The following is a 25,788-nucleotide window of genomic DNA, read 5'->3' on the forward strand; positions in this document are numbered from 1 at the left end:
ATATTTTGCTTATTGTATGTATTGTTTCATAGTTATTTATGAATTTATTGGCCAGTAATTGTCTTTAATACACCTTCTATTCATTTGTATTGAGTCTTGTGTCAACGCGTCTGGCAACCGCTTACGTGGCTGTCTGAGGCGTTTAATGGTCTTCTAGAAGCGTTGGAAAAATAACGAGTGAATGGTGGAGTTTAGTGAACACGTTTAAATATAATATAACATTTTTAAAACATCTTTTCAAACTCATGCCAATTAAAATTAGTTCTTGCAGTGCATTATATGCATTAGTAAAATCTAGAATATATTTATTGGTCCCCACAATATTCGTGAAAGTGTCTTATTTACGAGAATCCTGAAGGCATCATTCCTTCAAGCACGACCGGGTGAAAGGAGAGCTTTCTTTAAGAATGCTTTCTTTTTAAAGGACTATTTCACGCTATGAACATCTCAGAGGAGCTTTTTTGTTATTTTGTCAGCGCCCCTTAAAGAAAACGGGTGAGTCTTTTTTTTTTGCTATTTTCGACGTCTCCAATTTTAAAAAAGACATTGCTATTGGATTCTTTTAAAAAGCAAAATGCCCACGGATGTGAAGCAGAGAAAGAAGAAGCAAAGCGAGGATGTTCCTGCCAACTGCAAACAAGAAGTGGAGCAAAGACTGACGAAGGAAGACGAAGACTCTCCTAAAACATCCATTTTGGACTTTAAAGGAATCATGTGCGTTTTGTCGCTTGCAGTCTGCGCGGCACTCAGCTGGTAAGTCGCCACAAACACAACACCCATCTTTTTTTCCCACTTTAAAATGAATTGTGTGATGTTTTAACTACAGGGAGGTGATCCAGCAGAACGAGAGGTTTTCCAACATGGAGGAGAAGTTCACTCTTTTACATGGAAAGACGTCGAGTTTGACTCAAATGGAGGAACAAGTGGAGAAAATGAACCAAAAAGTAAGTTCGCTTTAATTTTCACTGAACCTACCAACATGGGAAATATATACTTTATGGCCAAAATTGTACATTTAATAAGGGTACCAAAATACAAACCCCGTTTCCATATGAGTTGGGAAATAGTGTTAGATGTAAATATAAACGGAATACAATGATTTACAAATCATTTTCAACCCATATACAGAATTTCTAGGCGCAGTCAAGGCGTTGAGGGGATCCGGTTTGGGGGCTGCAGGATTAGGTCTCTGCTTTTTGCAGATGATTTGGTCCTGATGGCTTCATCTGGCCAGGATCTTCAGCTCTCACTGGATCGGTTCGCAGCTGAGTGTGAAGCGACTGGGATGAGAATCAGCACCTCCAAGTCCGAGTCCATGGTTCTCGCCCGGAAAAGGGTGGAGTGCCATCTCCGGGTTGGGGAGGAGATCTTGCCCCAAGTGGAGGAGTTCAAGTACCTCGGAGTCTTGTTCACGAGTGAGGGAAGAGTGGATCGTGAGATCGACAGGCGGATCGGTGCGGCGTCTTCAGTAATGCGGACGCTGTATCGATCCGTTGTGGTGAAGAAGGAGCTGAGCCGGAAGGCAGAGCTCTCAATTTACCGGTCGATCTACGTTCCCATCCTCACCTATGGTCATGAGCTTTGGGTTATGACCGAAAGGACAAGATCACGGGTACAAGCGGCCGAAATGAGTTTCCTCCGCCGGGTGGCGGGGCTCTCCCTTAGAGATAGGGTGAGAAGCTCTGTCATCCGGGGGGAGCTCAAAGTAAAGCCGCTGCTCCTCCGCATCGAGAGGAGCCAGATGAGGTGGTTCGGTCATCTGGTCAGGATGCCACCTGAGCGCCTCCCTAAGGAGGTGTTTAGGGCATGTCCGACCGGTAGGAGGCCACGGGGAAGACCCAGGACACGTTGGGAAGACTATGTCTCCCGGCTGGCCTGGGAACGCCTCGGGATCCCCCGGGAGGAGCTGGACGAAGTGGCTGGGGAGAGGGAAGTCTGGGCTTCCCTGCTTAGGCTGCTGCCCCCGCGACCCGACCTAAGCGGAAGAAGATGGATGGATGGATGGATGGATTCAGTTGAATATGCTACAAAGACAACATATTTGATGTTCAAACTGATAAACTTTTTTTTTTTTTTTTTTTGCAAATAATCATTAACTTTAGAATTTGATGCCAGCAACACGTGACAAAGAAGTTGGGAAAGGTGGCAATAAATACTGATAAAGTTGAGGAATGCTCATCAAACACTTATTTGGAACATCCCACAGGTGAACAGGCAAATTGGGAACAGGTGGGTGCCATGATTGGGTATAAAAGTAGATTCCATGAAATGCTCAGTCATTCACAAACAAGGATGGGGCGGGGGTCACCACTTTGTCAACAAAATGCGTGAGCAAATTGTTGAACAGTTTAAGAAAAACCTTTCTCAACCAGCTATTGCAAGGAATTTAGGGATTTCACCATCTACGGTCCGTAATATCATCAAAGGGTTCAGAGAATCTGGAGAAATCACTGCACATAAGCAGCTAAGCCCGTGACCTTCGATCCCTCAGGCTGTACTGCATCAACAAGCGACATCAGTGTGTAAAGGATATCACCACATGGGCTCAGGAACACTTCAGAAACCCACTGTCAGTAACTACAGTTGGCCGCTACATCTGTAAGTGCAAGTTAAAACTCTCCTATGCAAGGCGAAAACCGTTTATTAACAACACCCAGAAACGCCGTCAGCTTCGCTGGGCCTGAGCTCTTCTAAGATGGACTGATACAAAGTGGAAAAGTGTTCTGTGGTCTGACGAGTCCACATTTCAAATTGTTTTTGGAAACTGTGGATGTCGTGTCCTCCGGACCAATGAGGAAAAGAACCATCCGGATTGTTATAGGTGCAAAGTTGAAAAGCCAGTATGTGTGATGGTATTGGGGTGTATTAGTGCCCGAGACATGGGTAACTTACACATCTGTGAAGGCGCCATTAATGCTGAAAGGTACATACAGGTTTTGGAGCAACATATGTTGCCATCCAAGCAACGTTACCATGGACGCCCCTGCTTATTTCAGCAAGACAATGCCAAGCCACGTGTTACATCAACGTGGCTTCATAGTAAAAGAGTGCGGGTACTAGACTGGCCTGCCTGTAGTCCAGACCTGTCTCCCATTGAAAATGTGTGGCGCATTATGAAGCCTAAAATACCACAACAGAGACCCCGGACTGTTGAACAACTTAAGCTGTACATCAAGCAAGAATGGGAAAGAATTCCACCTGAGAAGCTTAAAAAATGTGTCTTCTCAGTTTCCAAACGTTTATTGAGTGTTGTTAAAAGAAAAGGTGATGTAACACAGTGGTGAACATGCCCTTCCCCAACTACTTTGGCACGTGTTGCAGCCATGAAATTCTAAGTTAATGATTATTTGCAAAAAAAAAATAAAGTTTATGAGTTTGAACATCAAATATCTTGTCTTTGTAGTGCATTCAATTGAATATGGGTTGAAAATGATTTGCAAATCATTGTATTCCGTTTATATTTACATCCAACACAATTTCCCAACTCATATGGAAACTGGGTTTGTACATTAGATAGATAGCACTTTATAGATTTTTGAGCGGGACATATGGTACAATATAATCAGCAAGATAGGATGGAGCTAGATCGTGTAGTATTTTATACGTAAGTAGTAAAACCTTAAAGTCACATCTTAAGTGCACAGGAAGCCAGTGCAGGTGAGCCAGTATAGGCGTAATATAATCAAACTTTCTTGTTCTTGTCAAAAGTCTGGCAGCCGCATTTTGTACCAACTGTAATCTTTTATTGCTAGACATAGGGAGACTCGAAAATAATACGTTACAGTAATCGAGATGAGACGTAACGAACGCATGAATAATGATCTCAGCGTCGCTAGTGGACAAAATGGAACAAATTTTAGCGATATTACGGAGATGAAAGAAGGCCGTTTTAGTAACACTCTTAATGTGTGACTCAAATGAGAGAGTTGGGTTGAAGATAATACCCAGGTTCTTTAAAGGGGAACATTATCACAATTTCAAAATTGTTAAAACCATTAAAAATCAGTTCCCAGTGGCTTATTATATTTTTCAAAGTTTTTTTCAAAATTTTACCCATCACGCAATATCCCTAAAAAAAGCTTCAAAGTGCCTGATTTTAACCATCGTTATATACACCCGTCCATTTTCCTGTGACGTCACATAGTGAAGCCAACACAAACAAACATGGCGGAAAGAACACCAAGCTATAGCGACATTAGCTCGGATTCAGACTCGGATTTCAGCGGCTTAAGCGATTCAACAGATTACGAATGTATTGAAACGGATGGTTGTAGTGTGGAGGCAGGTAGCGAAAACGAAATTGAAGAAGAAACTGAAGCTATTGAGCCATATCAGTTTGAACCGTATGCAAGCGAAACCGACAAAAACGACACGACAGCCAGCGACACGGGAGAAAGCGAGGACGAATTCGGCGATCGCCTTCTAACCAACGATTGGTATGTGTTTGTTTGGCATTAAAGGAAACTAACAACTATGAACTAGGTTTACAGCACATGAAATACATTTGGCAACAACATGCACTTTGAGAGTGCAGACAGCCCAATTTTCATCAATTAATATATTCTGTAGACATACCCTCATCCGCTGATCTGTCCAGTTTTGGAGTTGATGTCAGCAGGCAAGGGAAGCTAGGGTCAATATTCTTCTCTTGATCATCTTCGGTGGCATAAGGGACGGTGTGAGCCAAGACATCCAGGGGGTTTAGCTCGCTCGTCTGCGGGAACAAACTGCCGCCATTGCTTGCCGTGCTACCGAGGTCCTTTGTCCCTGAATTGCTCACACACTCCGGCAGATTCAATGGGGGTCTGGCGGCAGATTTCTTTGACTTTATCGTTGGAAATGCATCTGCTTTGAGTGTCGCAGGATATCCACACATTCTTGCCATCTCTGTCGTAGCATAGCTTTCGTCGGTAAAGTATGCGGAACAAACGTCCAATTTCTTGCCACTTTCGCATCTTTGGGCCACTGGTGCAACTTGAATCCGTCCCTGTTCGTGTTGTTACACCCTCCGACAACACACCGACGAGGCATGATGTCTCCAAGGTACGGAAAACAGTCGAAAAAAACGGAAAATAACAGAGCATGACGTCATCGCTCCGAGAGCGAATATTAGAAAGGCGTTTAATTCGCCAAAATTCACCCATTTAGAGTTCGGAAATCGGTTAAAAAAATATATGGTCTTTTTTCTGCAACATCAAGGTATATATTGACGCTTACATAGGTCTGGTGATAATGTTCCCCTTTAACGAGTCGCCTTGTGTAATTGTTTGGTTGTCAAATGTTAAGGTGGTATTATTAAATAGGTGTCGGTGTCTAGCAGAATATTTAAATAGGGTATCACCAAAAGTTGCACTTTTTGTCAACCTAATGTACCAATCACAGTTGTGCACTACCTAAAGGGCGGAGCTAGAATGACTTTTAGAAGTTTGGAAGTGTGAATTATCCATCCACCAATCAGCAGTGTTCAACATGTCTAGCTCCGCCGTCTTTAGGAGTTCCATCACTACCCTACCATCTGCTGGCTTTAGCGCTCCCTCCCTCCTGTCTTGTGTTGCGGCTGCAGCTCGCCGCCTCCGAGGTCGCTGTCCAGGAGGCGCTCTCCGCCCTCTCCATGGCAACGGGACTCCAGCAGGACGTTGTCACGCTCCACGCCGCCGTCGTGGCCATGCAAGCGGACGAGAGCTCTGTGTCCGGAGACCTCCAGGCGGTCAACGGCCGCTTCCTGAACGTGACAGAGACTTGGCAGGCCCGCCTCGCCGTCGCCGCCTCCGAGCTGGCCGCCCTCAAGGCCGAGGCCCGAGAGGCCCACGCGGGAGCCACGGACAAGGTGAACGAGGCCGAGCGGCGGGTCAGGGCGCTGAGGGAAAAGCTGGAGGAGCTGGAGGACAGCACCAAGAGGAACGCCCGAGCGATGGAGCGCTCCGAGGAGGACGACGCCAAGCGGGCTCGGGAGCACCTGGACTGGAACACCAAGCAAGTCCACAATCTGCAGGAGCACGTCAACAAGCTGGCCCGTAAGGAGGCGGAGCTTAGCGTGGAGCTGCAGGAGCTCATCCCCCGGGCGCGGGAATGCGAGGAGCACCTGCCCAGCGTGGAGGAGGCGCTGCGCTCCATCCTCAAGCTGGGCGGCGACCTGAGCGGGGCGGAGAGGCGCCTGGAGGAGGCGACGCTGCAGGTGTTCGGCGCCGAGGACAACATGCTGAAGACCCTCCACCAGATCCTGGAGATGAGGCAGGAGGTGGACGCCCTGCAGGCTCGCAGCAGCATCCTCAAGATGAAGAGCGAGCTCTCGGTGGTGCGGGAGGCGGTGCATGAACTCACCATGGTGCTGAGGGGGGGGCAGGTTGCCGACGGCGACGAGGAGCCGGATGAGGAGTGGATTGAAGACCAAGCTCCTCGTGATGACACCACCCAATGATGTCATGCATGCAAAGACAAGTTTTTATCAGTTTTTGCTGTTTTCATGAAGTACTTTTACCACAAGACAGTAGAAGTAGACCATCACCATGTATCCCTCGTTTAAGTTATATAGCGCCACCTATTGAGCAAGTGGGTGAATTGCAGCTTTTAAAGCCATGAAGTAACATCAGAACCTGTTGATGATCATAAATAGAAGAGAGGAAGTAGAAATAATTCAAATAGAAAATAAATGAGCTCTAAAAAGCTACTGAAGTAAACATCTCTTATTTCAACGCGTCAGGCTAGTGTGTTAGCTAAAACCTCCGTTATCTTCCGCAGTGTGAGGGTGTGCATCTCCAGCTGGATGATGTCAGCACTCAGCGCCAGGCTCTCCAGGCCCAGCTGGAGAGCCTGGCGCAGGACGTCAGCCGCCTCAAGGAGTGGGCGTCCGGTTTAAGCGAGAAAAGGTCAGCGCGCCAGGTGAGATTGGACGCACTGACCGGCGCCGTGGATCAGATCGAAGAAAAGACGTCGGCCATCACGAAGGACTTTGGCAACAAGGTTGGTTAATTGGTCACTTACTAAAAGGAATGTGTAATTGACTGCTCCATCCTTCAGGTGGTGTCAGTGAGGACCGACGTCCGCCGCATGGACGGCCTGAGCTCAGAGGTGGAGTCCCTTTTGGCACAGGTGTCCGATCTAGAGGACATGGTGTCCCAAGCGGAGCACAGCATGGTCAAGCGTATCGGCGACGTGCTCGCCGGCAGCATCGACCGCGTCTCCAACCTCCGCGCGGCGTCCGAGCGCAACACGCAGGCCCTCGAGCAGCTGCAGCGCCGCCTCCCCGAGCTGGACGCCGCCGACCGGGACGTCTCGGAGCGGCTGAGGGAGCTGGAAAGCGGCCGGGCTCGTCTCATCCGGACGGTGAGTTTCGCCGGGGACCTCAAACCCAAGGTGGCCGCCATCAAGCGGGACTTGTCCGCCTTTGAGCCGCGTCTTTCGGACCTGACGTTGCGCATCGGAAACCTGGCGGAGGACATCGGGAAGAGGGGGGAGGAGATGGCGGAGCTGAGACACGCACTGGACAACCTCACGGCGAACGACGTAAGTGATCAAGCGCTTTTATCAGAATTTAAAGAGACGTTGCAGCCAGTATGAATGTTTTTTTCACTATCACTGATCTGAGAATAAAACTACTGTGGACTTTTCATTTATTTACTTTTTATTCTATTACAAAAAATAATTAACAAATGTGGTTTAACTCTTATCTTACTGACAGGATGCAGTGCGTCTCCCATAACAATGTGACCTCGGACTATGTTAAGGTAACGTGCGGAGTCCCCCAAGGTTCGGTTCTTGGCCCTGCACTCTTTAGTATTTACATGTTGCCGCTAGGCGACATCATACGCAAATACGGTGTTAGCTTTCATTGCTATGCTGATGACACCCAACTCTACATGCCCCTAAAGCTGACCAACACGCCGGATTGTAGTCAGCTGGAGGCGTGTCTTAATGAAATTAAACAATGGATGTCCGCTAACTTCTTGCAACTCAACACTAAGAAAACGGAAATGCTGATTATCGGTCCTGCTAAGCACCGACATTTATTTGATAATACCACCTTAACACTTGACAACCAAACAATTACACAAAGCGACTCAGTAAAGAATCTGGGTATTATCTTCGACCCAACTCTCTCCTTTGAGTCACACATTAAGAGTGTTACTAAAACGGCCTTCTTTCATCTCCGTAATATCGCTAAAATTCGTTCCATTTTGTCCACTAGCGACGCTGAGATCATTATTCATGCGTTCGTTACGTCTCGTCTCGATTACTGTAACGTATTATTTTCGGGTCTCCCTATGTCTAGCATTAAAAAATTACAGTTGGTACAAAATGCGGCTGCTAGACTTTTGACAAGAACAAGAAAGTTTGATCATATTACGCCTATACTGGCTCACCTGCACTGGCTTCCTGTGCACTTAAGATGCGACTTTAAGGTTTTACTACTTACGTATAAAATACTACACGGTCTAGCTCCAGCCTATCTTGCCGATTGTATTGTACCATATGTCCCGGCAAGAAATCTGCGTTCGAAGAACTCCGGCTTATTAGTGATTCCCGGAGCCCAAAAAAAGTCTGCGGGCTGTAGAGCGTTTTCTATTCGGGCTCCAGTACTATGGAATGCCCTCCCGGTAACAGTTAGAGATGCTACCTCAGTAGAAACATTTAAGTCCCATCTCAAAACTCATTTGTATACTCTAGCCTTTGAATAGCCCCCCTTTTCTTAGACCAGTTGATCTGCCGTTTCTTTTCTGTTCTCCTCTGCTCCCCCCTATCCCTTGTGGAAGGGGAGACACACAGATCCGGTGGCCATGGATGGGGTGCTGGTTGTCCGGGGTCAGGACCCGGGGTGGACCGCTCGCCTGTATATCGGTTGAGAACATCTCTGCGCTGCTGACCCGTCTCCGCTCGGGATGGTTTCCTGCTGACCCCACTGTGGACTGGACTCTTACTGTTATGCTGGATCCACTATGGACTGGACTCTCACAATATTATGTTAGACCCACTCGACATCCATTGCATTCGGTCTCCCTAGAGGGGGGGGTTACCCACATATGCGGTCCTCTCCAAGGTTTCTCATAGTCATTCACATCGACGTCCCACTGGGGTGAGTTTTTCCTTGCCCTTATGTGGGATATACCGAGGATGTCGTTGTGGCTTGTGCAGCCCTTTGAGACACTTGTGATTTAGGGCTATATAAATAAACATTGATTGATGAAAATACAGAATTAAAAAAAAAAATTAAAACTTATTTTTTATTTTATGGAAAATACAATTACCATATTTTTCGGACTATAAGTCGCTGTTTTTTTTCATAGTTTGGCTGGGCTCCAGTGCGATTTATATGTTTTTTTCCTTCTTTATTATGCATTTTCGGCAGGTGCAACTTATACTCCGAAAAATACGGTATATACAAAATAAAAAAAAAAATTAAGAGTAAACATTTGAAATAAATTACAATTTTCACTGTCAACCAATAAGCTAAATTGTCGTACACACTATTTTGTGTGTCTGTAGCTTTAATGCTAATGAGCTGTGTTTGTGTCTGAAGACATCGCCATCATCTAAACCCGACACTACTCTGTGATTTAGGGCTATATAAATCAACTTTGACTTTGATTGACTATGTTTCTCATAGTTGTAAACACATATTGGATTCAGTTTTAGACTTTCTGTACTTGGTCATGACGCATTTGCAAGAAATACAACATGAAAAAGAAAACAAATCTGTTAAAAACCACAAATACTATTTTTTTTTTAACGTCCCAAGACGACAGGGTAGGGCCCCTTTTGAAATGAGCAAAATGTGCTTTCACGTCCAAGTTGCCAAAAGTCTCCCCTTAATTTGCAGCTTGTCGTTTTTTTGTTTTTTTTAAAGAGTATCTATGGCAACGCCTATTGCTGCTGCTATGTCTTCTTATTCTCTGGCAGACTAGGCGCATTATAATGTGTTTATCCATCTAAGGCGCTCCAAATGTGCTTTATATAACTTCTGGAAGAATTGTGAGCGGTGACACACAACATCAAAACATGTCAGCGCATCTTCCTGCTGGAAAATGTTAAATGAATGAACATATGAGAGGGCACTCTGCTTGATTCCCCCTGCAGATAGTGCCATCAAACCAGTTTTTTTTTAATTTAAGTTACTGTAAAAACAACCTAACTATTCACAGTTTTAAAGCAATCCGTGACTATGCGGAGGCGTAAATACCGACCTGCGAATAGTAACACTCTATACTTAACGCTAAAAAACTGGACGCCAGAATTTTACTGTAAAAATACAAGTGGTACAGTAATGCAGTGTAAAATCAATGACCATAGATTCTCAGTAAAAACTGGCAGCTCAGTCACCAGAATTTTACGTAAAAATAAAACTTATTTTTGATTCACTGTCGTAAAACTACCGAAAATTTCACAGTAAAATTCGGGCGACTGAGCTGCCAGGTTATTTTACCGTCAAATCTAGAGATTAGTTTTTTTTCTTTACAGTGTACGCACTGGATTTTTGTTTTGCATAACAAGGCTTTTATATAATTTTTTTTTACCGAAATGTGTAACTGTGCCAAGATTTTTTTTCATCAAAAATAACAGCGATTCTAAAGAGCATCTCACATATGTCAGACCCACTCGACATCCATTGCATTCGGTCTCCCCTAGGGGGGGGGGGTTACCCACATATGCGGTCCTCTCCAAGGTTTCTCATAGTCATTCACATTGACTTTCCACTGGGGTGAGTTTTTCCTTGCCCTTATGTGGGCTTTGTACCGAGGATGTCGTTGTGGCTTGTACAGCCCTTTGAGACTCTTTTGATTTAGGGCTATATAAATAAACATTGATTGATTGATTGATTGATATGACAATGTAACATGAAGGAGCATCGCTATGTTAGCTACAGTGCTAACAATACAGTCATTTATTTTAGCCTTTGTCGGAGAAAAACGTACAGAAGCGTGAACTTAACCTTTATCTCTTCCATAAGTGCTAAGAAAACAGATCTTAGATACACTCTCCTGTCGTTTGGCAACACTTTGAACAACACCGCTTTACTTATTTCACCAGGAAGTTCAACTGCGGCCTGCGGGCCATTTGCTGAATACAGCTCTTTTTTTATGGCACTTTGTAGAAATAAAATGTAAAAACAGGCCAAAAAGACTGAAATGTTGACACTATTAATGAATAACAACACATCCATCCATCCATCTTCTTCCGCTTATCCGAGGTCGGGTCGCGGGGGCAACAACCTAAGCAGGGAAGCCCAGACTTCCCTCTCCCCAGCCACTTGGTCCAGCTCCTCCTGGGGGATCCCAAGGCGTTCCCAGGCCAGCCGGGAGACATAGTCTTCCCAACGTGTCCTGGGTCTTCCCCGTGGCCTCCTACCGGTCGGACGTGCTCGAAACACCTCCCTCGGGAGGCGTTCGGGTGGCATCCTGACCAGATGCCCGAACCACCTCATCTGGCTCCTCTCCATGTGAAGGAGCACAATAACAATAACAACACAAACATAAATTAAAAAATATTTGTTTTAGCCTTTTTATTAGCCCATTTCATTACAAATGACATGACATCACACTATATTAAAACATTGATAACAATATTGTTTGTTTTATTTACCTAAAAGCTCAACACCACTGTTGTTCTTTTTAGAATGTAAAATAGTTGACTGTTGTTACATATATATATATATATATATATATATATATATATGTATGTGTGGGAAAAAATCACAAGACTATTTCATCTCTACAGGCCTGTTTCATGAGGGGGGGTACCCTCAATCGTCAGGAGATTTTAATGGGAGCATTCGCATACCATGGTTTATATAGGGCACAGAGTGGGTGGGTACAGGCTGGCCTAGGGGCGTGGTGATTGGCTCATGTGTTGCCTAGGAGGTGTTTCCGTCTATGGCGGCATGTTGTTACAATTTCACTGCGCTTGTTGAGGGATGACAGGTCTGGACGGTAAATAATAAACAGTTTCTCTTTCAAGCATAGGTTGCATCTTTTATTACCACTATTGTAAGGTGTGCTGGATGCAAGAATTTGCCATGTTATTGAATATTCAACATTATTGTCTTTGAGGTCCCAAATGTGTTTGCTGAGTTCTGTGGTATTTCGCAGGTTTTTGATCCTGAAAGAAGCCTTGTGATTGTTCCATCTGGTTTTGAATTCTCCCTCGGTTAATCCTACATATGTGTCGGATGTGTTAATGTCCTTGCATATTACCTTAGATTGGTAGACAACTGATGTTTGTAAGCACCCCCCGTTGAGGGGGCAATCAGGTTTCTTTCGACAATTACATCCTTTGTTGGTTTTGGAGTCGCTCTGTCTGAGGGCCGACGGCTCATTTGCAATTGTTTTGTTGTGGTTTGAGATGATTTGTCGTATATTGTTCATGCAGCTGTAGCTCAATTTAATGTTGTTCTTGTTGAATACTTTTCTTAGGATGTTGTCTTTGGGAAAGTGTTTGTCAATCAGATTGAGGAATTTGTGTCCAATGTTCGTTGAGACGTTTTTGCTGTATGGGGGGTTGTACCAGATGATGTCGTTCTGTTTTCTGTTCTTCTTTTTTGGCTGGTTTCCTGGCGTGGGTTCATAGGTGAGGGTGAAATTGTATCCGCTTTCATCAAGGGCTTTTTGGTACGGGGGGGTTGCTTGGTCAAATTCAGCTTTGCTAGATGACAGCATCGATAGCCTTTTATTGATTCCGGTAGGTATTCTTTTCGTGGTGGTGGGTGGGTGGTTGCTGTCATGGTGCACGTATATATATATATATATATATATATATATATATATATATATATATATATATATATATATATATATATATATGTATATATATATATATATATATATATGCACAGTGTTTTTGATTTTTGAATTTATAGTTACCTCTTGGCAGCTCATACTCCAATTTCAATTCTGTCCAAAAACATGTTGAAGCACAGTGATATTTAACACTTGACACTTTCAAACTCTTTTCAATAAGGTACATTCGTTTTTTATCATAGTATCGAAAAAGCATAAAAAATGGTGTTGTACGCACGGCATCAATTCTGGTATGGTGACAACCCTATTTCCTAGTGTTGTGATTTGTGTCATAAACCAAAGTGTTCATATCCAATGTGCTTTTTGACATGAATGACATCACATATAAAAGTCAGAAAGTATTTTTTTATTGTAAAAAAGAAAACCCAAAAAGGAGTAAACGGCGGAGTGCTAAAGTGGAGCGTATTGCTTTTGACCTTCAAACCTGAGCAGGAAGTAGAAAATGAGACTAAAACAGTGCAGAATGAGTTTGGATTCACAGATCATCAGAGTCCACTCTTTCTTCCTGTGCAGCGGCAAGTTCACACGACTAAAAAAAATAATAATACAAGTTTATTGCTCTTCCTGGGGTTCGGATAAAGCCGCCACAGTCTGCGTGACCTCCTGCAAGGCTCTCTGCATGGAGGCGATGGCCTGTCCGTGCTCCTCCAGCATGGCGGCATGCTCCGCCTCCTCCTCGGAGGCGGTCAGCTTCCTCTCCAGGTCCTCCACCCGCCGCCCCATGAGGGAGTCGGTGGATAACAGCGTGTCCTGAGCCTCACCCATGGCGACCATATTGGACTGGAGGTCCTCCAGGTTGCTCCTCAGGGCCTCCAGCTCCTTGTGCCCGCCTTGCTCCTTCCCGCTCTCGTGGACGTCGTGCTTCGACAGTATGGACTCCAACTTGGAGGAGACGGCATCCCCGCTCTCTTCCGACGCCTTCAGTCGGGCTTCCACGTCGTCCCATCTCTTCTGCGTTTGAGCCGACACCTCGCTCAGCTTCTTCTCGACGTCGCCCACGCCGTCCAGCGCTCGCGCCAAGCTGCCCTCCAGCGTGGCCGTTTGGTCCTTCAGGGTTTTGACTTCCGACTCGGCCGCAGACACGCCCATCTTGAGACTTCCGACCGTGTCCTGCACCACCGACCTCACTGACTCCACCTCCTGTGACAGCGACGCCACCTCCTGGTTGCGGGTCTGGAGCTCCGCCCTGACGGAGCTGATCTGCTCCTGGATGGAAAGGGTGGAGGTGTCGGCGTCCTGCTTGGCAGCCCTGATCTCGGCCACCGCGTTAACGATGGCGGACAGCTCCTGCTTGACGAGGACGGGGTCCTCGACGCCGCCGAGGCGGGCTTGGAGGTCGGCCAGCTGGCTCTGCGCCTCGCCCTGAGTCGCCGTAAACCCGGCCACGCTGGCTCGCATCGAGCGGCTCACGTCATCCAGGCGCTGCTCCACCGTCGTCTCCAGAGAGGAGAAGTCGCGCTCGCAGGCCTCCTTCACCTCGCTGATGCCTTCAGAGAGGTCCCTGAGGAGGTCGCTCTGGAGCTTCTGGAGGGTATCCTCCACCCTTCTGGTCTCCACCTCACCCTTCTTCATGCGGCTGAGGGCGCCCTCCAGCTCCACCCGGGTGACACCCAGTGACGTCTCCAAACCGTCCACGGCGCCCCTCAGAGACTCCACCTGTCAAAACAAACCGGATGCTTGTGGGCGGCCAGTTTGATAACGCCGTAAAGAAAAGGAAAAAAAAGTGAGGCGATTTTACGTTAAAAAACTGGCAGCTCAGGCGCCAGAATTTTACCGTAAAAATAACAGTGGTACCTTTTTTTCCCCAACCACCATGGATTTTGTGGTGTAAAAAATGTCCGCTCCGTCGCCAAAATTTAACCGTGAAAATAAGTGGTACAATTATTTTCATTTACATTAATACACTACCGTATTTTCGGACTATAAGTCGCAGTTTTTTTTCATAGTTTGGCCGGGGGTGCGACTTATACTCAGGAGCGACTTATGTGTGAAATTATTAACACATTACCGTAAAATATCAAATAATATTATTTAGCTCATTCACGTAAGAGACTAGACGTATAAGATTTCATGGGATTTAGCGATTAGGAGTGACAGATTGTTTGGTAAACATATAGCATGTTCTATATGTTATAGTTATTTGAATGACTCTTACCATAATATGTTACGTTAACATACCAGGCACGTTCTCAGTTGGTTATTTATGCCTCATATAACGTACACTTATTCAGCCTGTTGTTCACTATTCTTTATTTATTTTAAATTGCCTTTCAAATGTCTATTCTTGGTGTTGGGTTTTATCAAATAAATTTCCCCCAAAAATGCGACTTGTATATGTTTTTTTCCTTCTTTATTATGCATTTTCGGCCGGTGCGACTTATACTCCGGAGCGACTTATACGCCGAAAAATACGGTATATATATATCTGTCTCTTTGCAGATTAGACAAACTGTCTTCTCTTTACACTGAACAAAAACAAAGTAATATGTCCACTGATGTTTAAAAACTCTACACTCGGAATCTATTTTACGTTTTCCTCAATAATTTCGCCCTTTTTTTCCATCATGCACTAATTGACTGCGGTGCAAGCGTTATGACGTCACGTTATCGATGGGAAAATGCATTTTTAGATGGCAAAGAGACCCCGAGAGTAACAAGCGGTAGACGGCGTGGCGCAGTGGAAGAGTGGCCGTGCGCAACCCGAGGGTCCCTGGTTCAATCCCCACCTAGTACCAACCTTGTCATGTCCGTTGTGTCCTGAGCAAGACACTTCACCCTTGCTCCTGATGGGTGCTGGTTAGCGCCTTGCATGGCAGCTCCCTCCATCAGTGTGTGAATGTGTGTGTGAATGGGTAAATGTGGAAGTAGTGTCAAAGCGCTTTGAGTACCTTGAAGGTAGAAAAGCGCTATACAAGTACAACCCATTTATCATTTATCATTTAGACAATGGATTCATGGATGGGCTAGAAAGGACAGATAAAAATAATAATAATTAAAAATGAATTAAACATTTATTTATTTTTTTTTACTCTGGACTTCCTGCGGGCCGGATTTTGGACGCTGGTGGGCCGTATCTGGCCCGCGGGCCGTAGTTTGGGGACCAATGGTCCATATCTTCTAAAATTAAAGTTTTTACCCATTAAATCTTGACTTTATTCCTGTAATATTTGAACTAGTGTCTATCTTCTAATATAAAACTATTCTTCTAATATTGACAGTTTTGTTCTTGTCAAGTTCTGACATTTTTACTCATAAAATTATAGAACTTAAGTTGTTTTTTTCTCAGAAATTGACTACATTTCCCTTGTAATATAGCAGATTTTTTTTTACTTGAGATATTTTTATATTACAATCCACCCAGTTCGAGAACAGTGTGCTAACAGGAAGTAAAAGAATGTTTTTGGGTGTATGCCTATGGGATTTTGTCTCCATTCGTGAGTCAGAGCCCTGCTAAAGCCGACCAGAGGGTCCAGGGTCCGTGTACCTTCCGTTCATTCTATTTCCAATTCTGAAACGCAAATCAATTAAAATTAGGGCCGTTTTTTGATTTTTATTATGTATGGCAGATTTTAAAACCAAAAAAAATTGTTGATTTTTATTAAAATATTGCCATAAAATTGGATTTTGTGCTGTTTTCCTTTTATGGATTTCTATTTTTCCAGATAAACAAACATCAAATATATGTTCATCCAAAATGCAAAAATGTGTGTTTATCTATGTGATGACAAATTGAACAGGAAGCAGTATTTGAGCTTTTCCTTGGCGTTTAGCATGTTTTTAGCATAACGCTAACATCTTTGTTCAGGAGTCCTATTGTCCTTTTCAAAAAAAGTCTCATTAAATAGTTGTCCAACTTTTGTTTCAGAAATGAAAATAGAAAAAATGGTCCGAAATTAGTTTGATTTGCATTTAAGAATTGGAAATACAATAAACGGACCGTCCAGGGTCCTTTTATTCTATTTCCAATTCTTAAATGCAAATCAAAAAACACATTTTGGCCCATTTTTTTCTATTTTCATTTCTGAAACAAAAGTTGGACAACTTTTTAGAGACAGTTTTTGAAAAGGACAATAGGACTGCTGCTGAACAAAGATGTTAGCGTTATGCTAAAAACATGCTAAACTCAAAGGAAAAGCTAAAATACTGCTTTCGGTTCAATTTGTCATCACACAGATGAACACGCATTTTTGCATTTGGGATTAACATGAATTGGAATTTTAAAGCACCAATGATTGTCACACACACACACACACACACACACACACACACACACACACACACACACACACACACACACACACTAGGTATGGTGAAATGATTCTCTGCATTTGACCCATCACCCTTGATCACCCCCTGAGAGGTGAGGGGAGCAGTGAGCAGCAGCAGTTTTGTGTTTATCTGGAAAAATAAAAACAGCACAAAAACAAATTTTAGGGCAATATTTTAATGAAAATCAACCATTTTTTATTTGTTTTCCAAACTGCCATATATAATAAAAATCTTTGTTTTTTGCTTTGCGTTTCAGAATTGGAAATAGAATGAACGGAAGGTACACGGCATACTTGCCAACCCTCCCGAATTTTCCGGGAGACTCCCGAATTTCAGTACCTCTCCCGAAAATCTTCCGGGACAACCATTCTCCCGAATTACTCCCGATTTCCAGCTGGACTTAAGGCACGCCCCCTCCAGGTCCGTGCGGACCTGAGTGAGGACAGCCTGTCGTCACGTCCGCTCTTTACGTCATACTTCAGAACCGACTCCCACACTTGCCGTCAGGGTGCGCAATACAACGTAAACCGTTGGCCAACCAAAAAGTAATTTTTTGGTTGGCCAACGGTTTACGTTGTATTGCGCACCCTGACGGCAAGTGTGGGAGTCGGTTCTGAAGTATGAAGTAAAGAGACGTAACTTCGTCACCTCGCCTGGTTATTGACTCCAACCCAGAATATTACACTGCCCATACCTATGCTCCTTCAAAGGCTGTGCTACTGGCTGCAAAGCATTGCACTTTCAAATACAACAATGAGTAGAGAGGAGTGTTATGTGTGTATATGTGTAAATTAATGTACACTGAAATTCAACTATTTATTTTATTTATATGTATATCATACTTGCCAACCTTGAGACCTCCTATTTCGGGAGGTGGGGGGTGGGGATGGCGGGGGGTGGGGCGGGGGCGTGGTTAAGAGGGGAGGAGTATATTTACAGCTAGAATTCCCCAAGTCAAGTATTTCATATATATATATATATATATATATATATATATATATATATATATATATATATATATATATATATATATAGCTAGAATTCACTGAAAGTCAAGTAGTCAAGTATTTCTTATATATATATATATATATATATATATATATATATATATAAGAAATACTTGACTTTCAGTGAATTCTAGCTATATATATATATATATATTTATTTTATTTTATATATATATATATATATATATATAAGAAATACTTGAATTTCAGTGTTCATTTATTTACACATATACACACACATAACACTCATCTACTCATTGTTGAGCTAAGGGTTGAATTGTCCATCCTTGTTCTATTCTCTGTCACTATTTTTCTAACCATGCTGAACACCCTCTCTGATGATGCATTCTGCTTCGTCTCCTTGTTGTGTGCGCAGTTGTGCACTGCACTCTCTAAAAGCCCTAGATGTTAATGTCACATATGCATGTACAGTAGATGGCAGTATTGTCCTGTTTAAGAGTGTCACAACATTGCTGTTTACGGCAGACAAACTGCTTTACGGTAGACGAAAAACGTGACTGCTGTTGTTGTGTGTTGTTGCCGTGCTGGGAGGACGTTAATGAAACCGCCCAACAATAAACCTGGAGGGGGCGTGGCCTCCAGCTCCGCCTGAATTTCGGGAGATTTTCGGGAGAAAATTTGTCCCGGGAGGTTTTCGGGAGAGGCGCTGAATTTCGGGAGTCTCCCGGAAAATCCGGGAGGGTTGGCAAGTATGATGTATATATGTATAATAAAATACATGTATGTATAGCTAGAATTCACTGAAAGTCAAGTATTTATTTTATTTGAATTTAAGTGAATTCTAGCTATACATTTTCGGGAATTTCGGGAGTCTCCCGGAAAATCCGGGAGGGTTGGCAAGTATGATGTATATATGTATAATAAAATACATTTATATATAGCTAGAATTCACTGAAAGTCAAGTATTTATTTTATTTGAATTTAAGTGAATTCTAGCTATAAATTTTCGGGAATTTCGGGAGTCTCCCGGAAAATACGGGAGGGTTGGCAAGTATGATGTATATATGTATAATAAAATACTTTTATATATAGCTAGAATTCACTGAAAGTCAAGTATTTATTTTATTTAAATTTAAGTGAATTCTAGCTATAAATTTTCGGGAATTTCGGGAGTCTCCCGGAAAATCCGGGAGGGTTGGCAAGTATGATGTATATATGTATAATAAAATACATTTATATATAGCTAGAATTCACTGAAAGTCAAGTATTTATTTTATTTGAATTTAAGTGAATTCTAGCTATAAATTTTCGGGAATTTCGGGAGTCTCCCGGAAAATCCGTGAGGGTTGGCAAGTATGATGTATATATGTATAATAAAATACATTTATATATAGCTAGAATTCACTGAAAGTCAAGTATTTATTTTATTTGAATTTAAGTGAATTCTAGCTATAAATTTTCGGGAATTTCGGGAGTCTCCCGGAAAATCCGGGAGGGTTGGCAAGTATGATGTATATATGTATAATAAAATACATTTATATATAGCTAGAATTCACTGAAAGTCAAGTATTTATTTTATTTGAATTTAAGTGAATTCTAGCTATAAATTTTCGGGAATTTCGGGAGTCTCCCGGAAAATCCGGGAGGGTTGGCAAGTATGATGTATATATGTATAATAAAATACATTTATATATAGCTAGAATTCACTGAAAGTCAAGTATTTATTTTATTTGAATTTAAGTGAATTCTAGCTATAAATTTTCGGGAATTTCGGGAGTCTCCCGGAAAATCCGTGAGGGTTGGCAAGTATGATGTATATATGTATAATAAAATACATTTATATATAGCTAGAATTCACTGAAAGTCAAGTATTTATTTTATTTGAATTTAAGTGAATTCTAGCTATAAATTTTCGGGAATTTCGGGAGTCTCCCGGAAAATCCGGGAGGGTTGGCAAGTATGATGTATATATGTATAATAAAATACATTTATATATAGCTAGAATTCACTGAAAGTCAAGTATTTATTTTATTTGAATTTAAGTGAATTCTAGCTATAAATTTTCGGGAATTTCGGGAGTCTCCCGGAAAATACGGGAGGGTTGGCAAGTATGATGTATATATGTATAATAAAATACATTTATATATAGCTAGAATTCACTGAAAGTCAAGTATTTATTTTATTTGAATTTAAGTGAATTCTAGCTATAAATTTTCGGGAATTTCGGGAGTCTCCCGGAAAATCCGGGAGGGTTGGCAAGTATGATGTATATATGTATAATAAAATACATTTATATATAGCTAGAATTCACTGAAAGTCAAGTATTTATTTTATTTGAATTTAAGTGAATTCTAGCTATAAATTTTCGGGAATTTCGGGAGTCTCCCGGAAAATCCGGGAGGGTTGGCAAGTATGATGTATATATGTATAATAAAATACATTTATATATAGCTAGAATTCACTGAAAGTCAAGTATTTATTTTATTTGAATTTAAGTGAATTCTAGCTATAAATTTTCGGGAATTTCGGGAGTCTCCCGGAAAATCCGGGAGGGTTGGCAAGTATGATGTATATATGTATAATAAAATACATTTATATATAGCTAGAATTCACTGAAAGTCAAGTATTTATTTTATTTGAATTTAAGTGAATTCTAGCTATAAATTTTCGGGAATTTCGGGAGTCTCCCGGAAAATCCGGGAGGGTTGGCAAGTATGATGTATATATGTATAATATAATAAAATACATTTATATATAGCTAGAATTCACTGAAAGTCAAGTATTTATTTTATTTGAATTTAAGTGAATTCTAGCTATACATTTTCGGGAATTTCGGGAGTCTCCCGGAAAATCCGGGAGGGTTGGCAAGTATGATGTATATATGTATAATAAAATACATTTATATATAGCTAGAATTCACTGAAAGTCAAGTATTTATTTTATTTGAATTTAAATGAATTCTAGCTATAAATACCCCCCCCCCCACACACACAATCTCCCGAATTTGGAGGTCTCAAGGTTGGCAAGAATGGTACACGGACCGTCCAGGTCGGCAATCTTCCACACCACACTCATCCTGACAAGCCTTCGTGGCTCTTTTGTGGAATACATTTTTATTTTTTTTCGCTTAAAATTACGAATATCCAAAATAAGATTCGAGCTCGTTGAATAATTTCTGATTGATGAGTTTATTTATTAACACATGTTTTCCATTAAATGACTTATGGTCAGTATGAGAAGGTTACGTCATAATCTGCATATATGAGACCACCATGCACCACCCCCACCCCCCCTCTCTCTCTCCCATGCAAAAAGTACACAAAGTCCTGCAACTACACGCACAATGAATGAAACGCATGAGTAAAAGTTGTAGAATGACGTCACCGCTTACTAACCTGTCGGGCGACGTTGTCCATTTTGCGGCTCATGTCCGCGCTGGCCTGCGCGCTCTCCGCGTGTTTTGCGCTCGTTTGGCGGATCTCCTCCACCACCTTCTGCAAGTGGAAGGCAGCCAGGCCGGCGGCGCCGAGCATAGCCGCGTAGAAGAGCGCGGACACCAGGCTGCCCAGCCAGCTCTTCCCGGTGCGTGCGTGCCCCGGGGCTCCCGTGGGGCCGCTCACTCCGTTGCTCCTCTGCGGTTTCTTCTCATCCTGGACCGGCGCGGCGACGGTTGCTGCTGCGGCTGTCGCGGCGGCAGCCTTCTCGCCAGCGGCGTTCTTCTGTCGGTTCTTCGCAGTCATGGTCGGACTCAGTGGGGACTGGGAGTGAGTGTCTCGCTGTGTCTGCTGCTTTCTGCAGTCGTGGATGGATGGATGGACGTTTCTTTGCGAGCTTCCACCCCACTGGAGGAGCGAGCAGCGTATCAGGGAGCGCGTCGTGGCTTTTGCCGATGTGGGACGTCCCAACTCGGACTACTTGCTCTCCTAACTTTTGCAAAAAAAAAAGAGTAAAATAATCCCCTCATAGACAAACACTTGGGTAAAATTGTGTTTTTTTATGTTACAATCACAATTAAAATGAGATTATTAAGCAAAGACACGTGTACGGGGGCGTGGTCAAGAAGGAACACTTTCACACTCTTTTACATTAAAAATAATATCTGTAATAAACAATTATTATGGATAATGTAGGCGATAAAAGTTCATTTTAAAGTTTAAAACTTGTTGCAAAGTTGATAAAAGTTGAGTCCAAAAGTTGTGGGCGGGGCTTAGGACACATACGTGGCAACCAGCCTACTGCCACATCCCATAATAACACGCTTAACACTCGCATGAACACAAAACAACCTTGTTTCGGTTTACGTATGTCTAAACAATACATATTTATGATCTTTTTAAGATGTTTTTTTTTCCTGCGATGAGAGAAAAATAAGTACAAACATAGCTTGAAAACGTCGTAAAAAATGCAGAAAAAGAAAAGAAAAAGTGCCGATTCATGTTTTTGGGTCGTCAAGGAAATGCTGCAAAAACATGCAGTTCCAGTTATGAACGCTAGAGGACGCCAAAATAATAGGTATTATTATAATTACACCGTATGGACGCTGTATTGCAATGTATATGAAATAATACACATTCACTATCGCTTAAAAATATCAAATAAAATAAATACTGGCCATATTGTTGTTTTGTTTAACTACTTCTGTGAAAGTGAAATTTAAATAGCATCTGGACGCATCACTAGTTTCCGAGCAGACCCTGAATGCACCACCACAGCACGCCCCAGCCCGGGTGACAGCAGACGCTGCTCGCCGTCGTCCGGGTGCTCTCCTCGGGATACTCTTTGCTCCACTCCCCCCCGCCCCTCTCTCTTTTTTGTTGGAGCAGCCTGGGCGAGGAGGAGTACAACTATGCTTTTGTCTCCGACCTCCACTCCCGGGAATATGAGGCGGTCCAAAATGAGGACGGCCACATTTTGACTCATCTATTTGTACGCCCCTCAAAGCGGGAAGCGGAGCAGCTCTCCGGGCTGCCAGGTTGCTCGGACACCCGGCGCCTAAGGACCTTTCGGCGCCATGGCTGGACTCATTAAAAAGCAGATCTTGAAGCATCTGTCCAGGTCAGTGCGGCGGGGAGGTGTCAGGGTGTTGGACCTATCCGTCATTAAGCGAAAACTAAGTAGTCCACTGTGTGCTTAGCCGGTGTTGGCGACTCACGTAGCCGCATTGTGACGACTGTCAGCCCCTGTCTGCCTCTCAGTGACCCTCGCTAGCGGGCTAAGCTACTAGCATTGTTTAGTTAGCCGGCTAAGCTACTAGCATTGTTTAGTTAGCCGGCTAAGCTACTAGCATTGTTTAGTTAGCCGGCTAAGCTACTAGCATTAGCCGGCTAATGCTAATCCCTCGACAGCGCGCATGGTGACAGGTTGAACCGGTCGCTCGGCTCTGTCAGATTTATTAAAACCACAATCTCAGCAGCGCCCTTTCTTGTGTGACTTTAAGAACTGAAACAGTAATATAACGTTAACTAAATGTATATGAAGCCAATTGACTACCTCGACATGAGTCATGCGAGTTCATGTTAGCAAGGTTTGTTTACATTTGTGCTTCTTACTTCCTTTGTGGTCACATTTAATCAATTACGCCACACTAGCACCTTCATTAAAAAAAAGCCAACCTAACAACGATAGGGGAACCGGCCACTGCCATAAATGTTTAAAACCACGAACTGCAATTCGCTGCGTTGACCTACACATTCGTTTTATATTGTGCATTATTTATGTTAAAGACGCGGTTCTTCTCAAGGGACTTCCGGGTTGAGCTCCTGTGACGTCACGCAACCTGCAGCGCAATCACGCCTCGTTGACCTCCTTTTGGAAATGAAATAAAATAGGCCCAGACTCGCCCCTGGATTGTAGATAGGGTGGAGGACAGAGTAAAACAACTTGCACTGAGCCTAGTCTATAAAATCCGCTACACCTCCCTGATACCGAAGTACATGTCAAACTACTTCCATAACGTAAATGACCGCCATAGCCACAACACCCGGGGGAGCTCCACAAACCACGTTAAACCCAGATTCCGATCTAACAAAGGTCTTAACTCACTCTCCTTCTATGTCACATCAATATGGAATGCACTCCCAACAGGTGTAAAAGAAAGTGCATCTCTACCCTCCTTCAAAAATCGCACTAAAGAACACCTCCAGGCAACTACAACCCTAGACTAACACCCTCCCCCCTCCACATCCCACCCCCCTGGATTGTAAATAATGTAAATAATTCAATGTATATACTCTGATGATGATTAACTTGTGTGATGACTGTATTATGCTGATAGTATATATTTATTCCATGAACTGATTAACGTGGACCCCGACTTAAACAAGTTGAAAAACATATTGGGGTGTTACCATTTAGTGGTCAATTGTACGGAATATGTACTGTACTGTGCAATCTACTAATAAAAGTCTCAATCAATCAATCAATAGCCTGAGGGAAAATAATAGTTTGATGTGCTTGAGTGATGAACGCAGCTGTTTTTATTTTTGTTTACCGCCCAAGTCTTGTTGTGGTAGTTAGTGGTCACTGGTCAGTACCCAATTTCCTCTTACACAAGTAATTGGACCTCAAAGTAACGCCAGCGCACAATAAACCTATTTTATATATTGGTAAGTAGTCGAAGTGTCCTGATCCAATATCAGCCAAAAAAACAAGTATGGGATGATATCGGCTTTCATTTAAAATCTAATACAAGCAGTCCTTCCAAGTGTTTACTTGCACAAAGCTGGACAGCCAGTTAACATCTCAATGTACTCCAATAAGCACACAAGGTTGGTCTTTTCTTCTATTTTAGTTATTTACAAACGATTGTAGCTGAGATAGGCTCCAGCACCCCCCGTGACCCCAAAGGGAATAAGCGGTAGAAAATGGATGGATGGACAAACGGTAAAGATGGTAAACTATAGGCTACTAGGACTTAGCAGCTACACAACAGCTAAGCCCACAATAGCACACAAGATAGACATAAGTAATAAGTGTCCTTCAATGAACAATATTGCAGTATCAAATAATCATAGTTACATATTACTTACACATACAAAGTCACCAAGGCAGAAGCGTGTTAGGCTACTTTAATTGAATTTTACTTATTATAGGCTTTTAAGAGCTCGCAGCTACAAAAGAGCACACAAGCGAGACATTACGGCTGTGAATCTTTGGGCACCACACAATTGGATTCTAGTGGGTAATGATTCGATTCAGAATCGATTCTCGATTCAAAATCAATACTTTTTTTTATAACGTCTGGTGCCAGTTCTATGATTAACTACATTCCTTCATTTTCGTCCACATTATTTTGAGACCAAATTATGAAATGATGAAATAATACATAATATTCATGCAGGTGTACCCTTTTAAATGCAATAAAAATTGTATTTCTTGCCAGTTCTATGATTAACTACATTCTTCCATAAAATAGGTAAACATCTCTGATAAGTTTCTATAATACTTAAAAGAAAACTGGTTTTGTTTAATAACATTCTACCCAAACATTTAATAAAGTGGCTTAACAGAACAGATTAAAAAAAGAAAACTATTGTTTTTTAAATCGTTTTTTTTTTTTTAAATGGATTAAGAATCCTTACAAATAAGAATCGCGATTCATTTGAAAATCGATTTTTTTTTAATACGTAATAAGTGTCATTAATTGAACAATATTCCAGCCTATAAGAGCACATATTTCAACATAAACAAGTATCAAATAATTACAGTTACATATTACTTACAGATACAAAGTTTCCAGAAGCGTATCGAAAAGTATCTAGTAA

General features: G+C 42.7%; 3 protein-coding genes across 7 annotated transcripts in view; 2 read left to right on the forward strand and 1 right to left on the reverse strand.

The window, feature by feature from the left end:
• The first annotated feature begins 149 nt into the window (after positions 1-149).
• On the forward strand, positions 150-7,714 carry ikbip (IKBKB interacting protein). Of its 3 annotated transcripts, XM_061959550.2 has the most exons (6): positions 151-495; positions 571-753; positions 827-944; positions 6,739-6,960; positions 7,018-7,503; positions 7,679-7,714. In XM_061959550.2, exons 2-6 carry the CDS (start codon positions 575-577, stop codon positions 7,697-7,699), a joined length of 1,026 nt encoding a protein of 341 aa, XP_061815534.1. In that variant the 5' UTR covers positions 151-495; positions 571-574; the 3' UTR covers positions 7,700-7,714. The 3 variants fall into 3 exon arrangements, with proteins under 3 accessions (XP_061815532.1, XP_061815534.1, XP_061815533.1); XM_061959549.1 differs by lacking the exon at positions 7,679-7,714 and having other exon boundaries at positions 7,018-7,637; XM_061959548.1 differs by lacking the exons at positions 6,739-6,960; positions 7,018-7,503; positions 7,679-7,714 and adding an exon at positions 5,564-6,721 and having other exon boundaries at positions 150-495.
• Positions 7,715-13,113: 5,399 nt separating this feature from the next.
• ckap4 (cytoskeleton associated protein 4) lies at positions 13,114-22,025 on the reverse strand. The gene is made up of 2 exons (XM_061959539.1): positions 21,421-22,025; positions 13,114-14,444 (listed from the first exon to the last, which is right to left on the reverse strand). The coding sequence occupies exons 1-2, from the start codon at positions 21,763-21,765 to the stop codon at positions 13,341-13,343; spliced, it is 1,449 nt and encodes a 482-aa protein (XP_061815523.1). The 5' UTR covers positions 21,766-22,025; the 3' UTR covers positions 13,114-13,340.
• A 719-nt stretch (positions 22,026-22,744) lies between these two features.
• bltp3b (bridge-like lipid transfer protein family member 3B) overlaps positions 22,745-25,788 on the forward strand; it is a 37,344-nt gene continuing 34,300 nt past the window's right edge. For 2 of the 3 annotated variants that reach the window (XM_061959535.1, XM_061959536.1), the window contains exon 1: positions 22,745-23,080. In XM_061959535.1, coding sequence (XP_061815519.1) covers positions 23,037-23,080 — 44 coding nt within the window. In that variant the 5' untranslated portion in view covers positions 22,745-23,036. The remainder of the gene's footprint in view (positions 23,081-25,788) is intronic. The other variant, XM_061959537.1, reaches the window with a different exon arrangement.

The sequence above is a fragment of the Nerophis lumbriciformis genome, linkage group LG05 (genome assembly GCF_033978685.3).
Source record: "Nerophis lumbriciformis linkage group LG05, RoL_Nlum_v2.1, whole genome shotgun sequence".
NCBI lineage: Eukaryota > Metazoa > Chordata > Actinopteri > Syngnathiformes > Syngnathidae > Nerophis > Nerophis lumbriciformis.

Coding starts and splice junctions, on each gene's coding strand:
- ikbip (XM_061959548.1), top strand. CDS start 575: ATGCCCACGGATGTGAAGCAGAGAAAGAAGAAGCAAAGCGAGGATGTT. Junction 754..826: donor GTCTGCGCGGCACTCAGCTG/GTAAGTCGCCAC, acceptor TTTTAACTACAG/GGAGGTGATCCAGCAGAACG. Junction 945..5,563: donor TGGAGAAAATGAACCAAAAA/GTAAGTTCGCTT, acceptor TTGCGGCTGCAG/CTCGCCGCCTCCGAGGTCGC.
- ckap4 (XM_061959539.1), bottom strand. CDS start 21,765: ATGACTGCGAAGAACCGACAGAAGAACGCCGCTGGCGAGAAGGCTGCC. Junction 14,445..21,420: donor TGGACAACGTCGCCCGACAG/GTTAGTAAGCGG, acceptor TTGTTTTGACAG/GTGGAGTCTCTGAGGGGCGC.